Source organism: Amphiura filiformis, chromosome 14 (assembly GCF_039555335.1).
Source record: "Amphiura filiformis chromosome 14, Afil_fr2py, whole genome shotgun sequence".
Taxonomy (NCBI): Eukaryota; Metazoa; Echinodermata; class Ophiuroidea; order Amphilepidida; family Amphiuridae; genus Amphiura; species Amphiura filiformis.
The window spans coordinates 18365942-18374475 of record NC_092641.1 but is presented as its reverse complement, the minus strand read 5'-3'; the positions used below and the strand labels follow the sequence as shown (position 1 = coordinate 18374475).

Below are 8534 nucleotides of genomic sequence, written 5' to 3'. Positions count from 1 at the left end.
AGAGCTTGGAAATAGTACGTAGGCCTACATCGCCGTAAAAGCGGCCATATATTTCCAACTTGCTTGCAACGCAAGGATAAGAATAAAAAGACAAAAAATCATTAAATAAAAATGTAAATTACACACAGGTACAGGTGACAAGTGGAGCAGAAACTGTGTCCAATTGTGTCCATCACTGATTATATCTTGCCTCAGTCATATGAGTTAGGGTAGCTGCAGGTAATATGGGACAGCAGGTAATATGGGACACCTGTTTTCATTTTAACAAAAAGTAGCTTAGAGAAGGTACACACTTTAAGTTGATTTGTTAAGTGTTTAGAGACATCAATTGTGCTTCTAGAAATGCAGTTTTGGAGTCCGTGTATCAAACTCTTGGAAATCAATGCCAAAAAGAGTGAAATTGCCCAAAAATTTACGTCGTTTTTTTGGCCTGATATAAAATTAATGACGCCACATTTTATGATTGTGTATCCAAATACTCTGGTACTGAGGGTGCATTTGTCACTTTTTATGATCTTTAGGTGATGGGTTAAGCTTATCAGCAGGTAAAATTCCACTGAAAATTGGCACTTTCCTTTTATAAATGATTATTTTCTCTGATTTTCAACTGAATGGGTGCAGGTAATATGGGACACATAGGAAATTGTGTGCATTGTCAATGCGAAAAGCAAAACTATTTAGAAAATTGAATTTTCTTGTTGAAATTTGCATTTAACATTCAAAATCATGTAACAAGAATGTTTTTAGAACAAAAGAGTGATTTTCTGAACATTTTGATTTTCACCATAGAGATAACACAGTGTCCCATATTACCTGCACATGCAGGTAATATGGGACACTTGACGATGACGTCATTTTGACGTCATAGCGTCCAAACAAACATAAAAACAAGATAACATTGCCTGTTTTATTAATCTTAAAGGACAGGTTGTTCATCATAACAATCTCTTTTGGGCATATCTTCTATAGTTTTTATGCACATAAGCTAAACGTCCTTAATGGTCCCATATTACCTGCAGGTACCCTATATCAGGATCAAAAATCTAGTGGCCCGCCGGGCCAGCATTTTTGGAAGTTTACTGGCCCGAGGCAAAATCAACTGGCCCCGGGCCACCGGGCCACTGCTTAAATCCGTCCCTCATAGCTAAAACGTTTTGATATGCCCATCATGCACTGTAAAAGTGTAATCACTAGAGTTTCAACTGCCACTTTACTTTTCAAATCCCATTGAACTCTGTGCAAAAGATGTTGTTTTAGAATTGCCCGTGTGTCATTATAACTTGGTCGATTTCAGATCTAAAGTGATGTATGCATGAAGGATAATTCACACCTTCTGTATAGATAACATAGGCCTAACATGTGAAATCGACCAACTTTGTGAAGGTGTTTTTATTGTAATATCTGTCCAAATTCAAATTTAACCATGCACGTGTGTAGGCCTATGCAGTGGGCGGGCAGTCGGGGCAGTGGTGTCATGTTCACTCACATAGCTGTGCTAACCGCAAGACTTGCTGGGAAGTGCTTAAATCATCCTCTGGTATAGCTTCTAGTCGGGCAAAATTTTTCGCGCCGCTTCACGTGCACTTGTCATGATAAACTTTAAACTTTTGTCGCCAGAGAAATACTCCTGACCAGGAGTCCTGGTCACTCCCGATGGTCACCAAACCGAAAAGCCGCCGCTGCTCTGAAAAATAATTTACTCAGCGCTAAAGAAGATGACAATCAATTTAATTGAAAAATGAATTGAAATATTAGCCCTGAATATTTATAGTATCGTGAACAGCACCGCCTGTGTATGTATGACTTGTTCAGGTTGTCAACCCTGTGTACAGGATGTCTGCCCTGTGAAATGTGTCATCACTACAGAAAATAATACCGGAAAATGGCTGTGTGTCGCGACGATCCGTGCGGCATATTTTGCCTTTTAATTACATATATAGCTGTGTTTTATGCTGATTATGTGATAGTAGAATGGCTTATAATACCATCAATGTCTACAAGGTAATTGATAATGAATTTTGTATTTAGTATCGCGTTGGTGACCGTAAACTGACAAGGATAGACGTAAGACGTATTAAAGAATTAAAGAATTAAACTGGGAGGTCTAAAATTTTCATTTTCATTTTCGATTTTATAAGTTCAACGTTTTTGACGTAAGCTTACATTATAAATTACTTCGTTACGGTGCATGTTGTTTAGTACTATAAAAAGAAGATACTACATTTATTATATTACATCTTCTCTGCTTTAACTTATATCTAATGCTATACTAAGTTATACGTCGAACAACTGAATACATGCACAACGTGCATGACGTGTAGACCAAATATATTTTTGTAAACATTTTAGGCCTACATGTATACCGGTACTATACCTGATCTCATGTACCAATACCTTGTGTATTGGTACATGATTCGGCGGGTATACTTCAGCAATAGCGAATAAGTGGTCGTTTTTACTCTGTTCAAAGCGTCACATGTACACCAAATACAGCCCCCGAAATGGTCTACTTTTAGCGTGCCTTAACTCCGAAACAGTTTAGTCAAAGTTAAAAATGCGATCCCCAACCCTTTGCTTACCTTGGACGAATTTGCAGTATTTTCCGCTAGCTCCGTGTTGAAAAATGGCGGTACATGCCCGGTACAAACATAGAAATGGCCACATTTGCTTCAGTCCTGGTATGAATATTTCTTCCGTAATCCAATGGTTGCAACGTGGGCATCACGATGATAGTCTCCTACACAACCAGCTTGTGTCGGCCTGACGCTCGTTGAATGACGTCGATCCTAAAAGTGAGGACAGCGCCCGGGACAGCATGAGCTCTTACCTGCGTAAAAGTCTGTTCGACAAAGGCAATAAGGATGATTGACAGCGCCGTTCATTGGGCGGAGCCATTATATTACAGCAGACAGGTTGCGCTGTTCTCTGACCTTGATTGTTCGTCACGTAGACATACCGTGACCTGGGTACACGTACAAAGCTGGGGGGGATGCGACTGCGGCCGCCATTTTGACAAGCGGTATCTACTCTTCAGAAAAATTACTTTTGGTGACGTTTTATATCAAACAATTTTCGATAACGGATTTCTACTAGGATTTCAATTTTTTATTAATGAAGGTGCATGTAGTTTTGAGGAATAACACGGGATGTTTCGAGTTTTATTTCAACTGGTGGTGTAGGAAGGTGAGTGAATTCGTGAATGAGGCCGGGAATTGAGGTTTTGTTGTTTCAACGATCCGGTAGTAGGATACTGAAACGTAGGCTAAAATGTTTAATGACGCCATGTTTACATGAAAACATTAGCTGCTGCGAGGTCAGTGTCGTTGAATTCTTTACCTAAATTCCTTTCAGGATATTCTGATTTCACTTATTTATGATGTGTACGAAAATTCACCATATAAACTCAAAAGTGTGAATGCAAGCTGTTATTGCTGACAATAGAAACATTGTTGCAAAGTCATTAAAAACAGGTATGTACAATGTATTACAGACGTTCTTTGGCCGAAACGAGATACAGGCTAGTTGGGCAGTCTATACCGGTACCGTACAAAATGTATATTTTCGTACAATTGTACAACTGTCGTTTCTACCCTATAAAAGTTACCTGTTATCAAAGTGTCCGCAAAAAAATGGTCATCGCAAGTATCTTTGATGCTGAAAACTAGTCTAATCCACGCACGCAGGGACAGGCCGAAAACCTTACCTCGTCGATCGTAAAATCCAGCCCATGCATGTCATAAACAATTCATTATTCCATTGTGTAAATGTCAGTGATTGTGTCCATGTATTGTTATTGCCCTTGGCTCCAGGTCAGTGTCAGAAATTATGAAATATGCCTCAAGAAGTTACACAGGTCAGCTGGGCCTGTAATTCTGAAAAGTTACAGGCCCGAGTGAAAAGTTACTGGCCCAAACTTTTTAGAGCTTTTAAATGGGAAATTAAGCCGGGGTTAAGACGTACTTGCTTAAAATGTGTGAGATTTACAAGCGATGTTCTCCCAAATTTCACAAATAATTCTGCACAACAAAGATATTTATCCGTGCAGGGGAAAGAGCACAAAACAACATATTGCATATACGCAATTGATTACAGCTGCTTTAATCTATCCTCATGCACAGGTATTGCATGTAATGTGTAAGGAATTGCACATGCCAACACAAAAATGTGCATGCCTGAAGAGTATCAGAATATCTTGCATGGTATCACTGTGATGTATAGAAAATTGTGGTATAGCTAAGCTCATTATATACTAGGCTTGTTATCGTTTTATTTTTCTTTGGCGACATGTCCCCAAAACTCTGAATCCGACGTCGAATCTTTGTCGACAAACAAGTGACAAATATAGTCTTTATAAAGCTTCCGAATTAAGCACTCAATGCGTTATTTGTGCATCCATGACGGCCGATGATGGCGAATTCTATGACCCTAAAATAGCACTTGTTACCTGTACTGAGCGGTGCCGAACTTTATCCTACCATATTTCCCTTGAATGAATTGACTTCTTCCAAACATTATTCTTGTTGGATGGCTTCATTTATGGCCACGCGTTTTGAACTCGCCACCCAAAAATGGTGGTTTTGTTACGCTTTTCCAAATCAAGACTCGTTCAAATTGTTATATCTCTGCTTAAACAAAAGGTATTGTAGTGTGTTTGGTGTCATTTTGTAGCTAATTGAGTGCCCTAACAGACCTCCAAAGGAGAATTGTTTATCAGCTAAGATAGTGGAGTTATAGTTGTTTGAGTTCAGAATTGCCGAGGTGGTTGTTGAGGCGGTGGCGGTTGAGGCGGTGGCGGTATGTGCAAAGTCTATGGGAAATAAAGATTTTGTGTGTGCGCATTGAATCAACTGATCATATCTTTGCATATGGGCTACAGACATGGTTAAGAGCTCTTTTGAAAGATTATTAATTCTGCTAATTGTTTTTAATCATTTTGAACACTTTATGATTGGTTTAGTCTATAAAATACAAACTTTTACGTACAAAAGTACCTGTTTTCATATTAAACACTGTAGTAAGTGATGCGGATGTCTTCAAAATTTAAAAGTTGCTGTAAATTTTTAATTACTTACCCTATCATAGTCAAAATATACATTTTCTGAGAGGAAATTTGATGAGGAATCTAAATATGGACTTACTTTTTCTGTATGGGTTAGGGGTAAAATGTTTCAGTTCAAAATATGTTGAATTGTAAAAAAAATTGAACATATTTTGGGACACCCTGTATTCCGAGATTACCAAACAGCTGTGATTTTTTTTCTTCCATAGTCAGTAGGCTCCCCCTAATCTTTAACCAAATCAATGTTGTTTACTTTCAGTTTATAACTGCAAGTTAGTAATAAGCAATGCATTAAGTGACCCATTTTTTATTTGGAATTATTTTATTCCACCTGTATAACTTCAAGGTCACCCTGTACAATGAGTTGAAATGTGTATATTTAAATTGCTTTCGCCTTCAGCATTCCAAAAATGTATACTTTTGCTAGTTTAGGGTTGATAGTTGTGGAGATATTCTAATTTGAAACTTGATTGGTGTAAAAATTCATAATATTTGTGATGTAACGCTAAGGGTGGCGAGTTCAAAACACACGGCCTTATTTGCTTTTTCTCCTTTATTTTGAGGATTTATTACAATGATTTACAAGGTCAAATTTATTCAACAGTGAAAGCATGCAGCGATGATGTAATGACGTGTGCAGGGGACTCCCCAAAAAGCAGTTCAAAAGTGGTTCGGGGAAGGACTTCACTTCAATATGACTGTGTTATCATGAACCCAATCAACTCATTGCCGTATCATCTCACTTTTATATTAAAAATAAAACAGCTTAATAATAATTAATCCATAGACGGGCCAAGAAATATAATTACATCTTTACAAGCAGTATTAAAACATCAGCTTGCCCTCCCAGTGCCTACACGGTAATAATGGACTGACCCATGAGTTACGACATGACGCGTTCGCTGGGCTATTGATACCTCACACACAGCGTTGCACCACATACATGTACACGCAGAGGTGGAAAAAATGCAAAGTTTCCCGGGAATATAAAATTGTTGTTAAATATGTCCCGTGATAGGTGGCTGCGAAGTTGAAGAATTTTCAAAAATGGACCTTAATTTGACGCCATTTGGTGCCATATTTTCACAAATTTGAGAGATAAAAACTGCGTTTTTAAAGCTTATAAAAATTGTCATTTCTAAGAACTTTTTTTGTTGCTCCCAATTTACCAACAACGCCTCTACATTCCATTGTCCATTGTATAATAAAACCACAAAATATTATCCACTCAGTGACAACACTCCCGACTGTACAGTGCGTCCCTGGGAAAAATTTGTAAACACTTACACTCGACACGTGAAGTCCCTGCGCCCTTCAATGTCGGGTTTCCCAAGGTGAATTTGAGGGCATGTTATTTTTAGAATCGCCTCCTCCCACGGACGATTTCATCTCTTAATCTCCGAACACGTGAATTCTTTCTGTAAACAACTCTGCACAACCAATCAGGGTGGGAATTCCGCGGTATTCCCCAATACGTCATATGCATTTTAAATTATTATAATATCGATGGAGCTGATTTAGCGATTTAGCTGCAGGGTCATCGAATCAATTCGCGCAGTGATTCGCCTAACTTCGTACACACGCAAATCAAAGTTGATTCGCGGAGAAGAAAGAAGAATAAAACAATCAAGAGAAATGCAAGAAACATAAAAGAAAGAAAGGAAAAAGAAAAAACAAACATAAAAGAAAGAAAAGAAAAGAAAAAAGAACGAAAGAAACCAAGAGAAAGGAAATAATTACATCTGTGGATAAACAAACCATCACGGGAAATCACCTATTATTACACGAGTGCCTGACGAGTACAGTGAACCCCCCTCGACCGTGCATTTATAATTAGCTGTTTAGCTCAACATGTGCCGTGTACAGTTGCTGTGACTTGTTGTTTACATAGTTACTTTCCACATGTATTGGTAAAAAGTTTTTAGCTTGGAGGTTTGGACGGCATTTTAACTCGGATCATGGCAATTCTATTGGCTTTATCATGGTAGGCCTATACCCATCTAAAGTGTAAATATATTAATTGGCTTCCCTTTGTTTTTTGTAGGGTCATTTTGTCTGGATTGTGAAGCTCTTGGTTTTATATTTTTACTACTAATTACTAGCCGTGCATGATTTATTATTGATTACTATTTTGTCGACAATGAAAGTCTCTTATCGACTGTCGGAAAAATCTCAAAAAAATTCATTGGCGTCAGTAGCTCTGTCGATAACAAGCCTAAATAATACATATTTTTTTCTCATTCTTTCTGCAGTTTATGGGGTGCCTTCCATGCAACAGTGTTCAATACAATAGTGCTTCTTTTAATTACTGCACATGTTAGGGCAGTCACATCAGATCCAGGTAAGTAAACAGCCCTGGCGCCCATTGCACTAAACTTTTAACCGTTCATAAAGTTACGAATACCCAATATACTAGAGTTAACTTTATGAAGTACTCTGCAGTAAATCCCTATTACTTAATTACGAAGTGAACCATTCGTAAGTATGTTTAGTGAAATTGAACTTACGACTCGCCGTAAGTTACAAATGATTTTGAGACTTACATTTACAAAGCTTAGTGGAAAGTTTAGTGGAATGGACCTCTGGACAGGTCAGAGGTTATGATTTCTTACACCAATAGGTTGTTCCAGTTGAAATCCATACACCCCCTATAGATGGAAGATGTGACCCTAATCTCCCACAATGAGTGTGAATTTCAAATGGGGTTACCTGACTTTGTTTGAAATCTGCACCCCCTATGTGGGAGGTTAAGACATGTCTTTCATATGGGGTTGAACATCTACCCTGTACTTTATACTGTAATCAGCTTTCAGTACTGTAAACCTTTTCAGATGGATTTTTACGAAAAACACCGACCATCAAAATATGTATTTAAAAACCAATGAATATCTGGCAATTTGATGAACACATATTTGACTGGTTGTCAATATGTTGTGTCAAGTAAGGGCATTGTTGTGGTACATGATTGATGTCAATAATTGATCGGTTGTGGAATTTATATTTTGTTTTTTTAAAGAAACCATCCTTGCGCACATTATGGTCACCTGATTACCCTCTCCTAATGGTATACAGTAAGCCAAAAAATTAAGGTACCAGTTGTGTTCACCCCTATATATCCTAATTAAAGACAAATATGTCAAAATTAAAACAAGCAGCTAATACCTGAACTCTTTAGCTCTGATTCAAGACCTTATTTGTTGAAATTGGTTGAGAATTAAAGAAATGGTGATAAAACCTGCCGAAGAGACAAAATCAAAAGTTGCACTTTTGTGTTCTAATCAATGAAAGCATGACGCTAGTTTTAACGTGCTAATCATTGGAAGTACAGCGCTAGTTCCCTTGTTCGTGAACGGTTTGTGTACAAATCAATAGCTCATGTAATGGAGGAAACTGCAACTTTTAAATGGGCATCTTCCTTGGGGTTTTGGGTCGTCATGTCTTTATTTCTTAAACAATTTCAAAGAATGAGGTCTTA

At 37.9% G+C, this 8534-nt stretch overlaps 1 protein-coding gene across 1 annotated transcript in view; it reads left to right on the top strand.

Annotated features, from left to right (window-relative positions):
- The first annotated feature begins 1881 nt into the window (after window positions 1-1881).
- The window catches only part of LOC140169798 (palmitoyltransferase ZDHHC3-like), a 32431-nt gene continuing 25778 nt past the window's right edge, over window positions 1882-8534 (top strand). Inside the window, exons 1-2 of the mRNA XM_072193100.1 lie at window positions 1882-2001; window positions 7312-7400. Of these exons, the coding sequence (XP_072049201.1) occupies window positions 1883-2001; window positions 7312-7400 (208 nt within the window). The 5' untranslated portion in view covers window position 1882. The remainder of the gene's footprint in view (window positions 2002-7311; window positions 7401-8534) is intronic.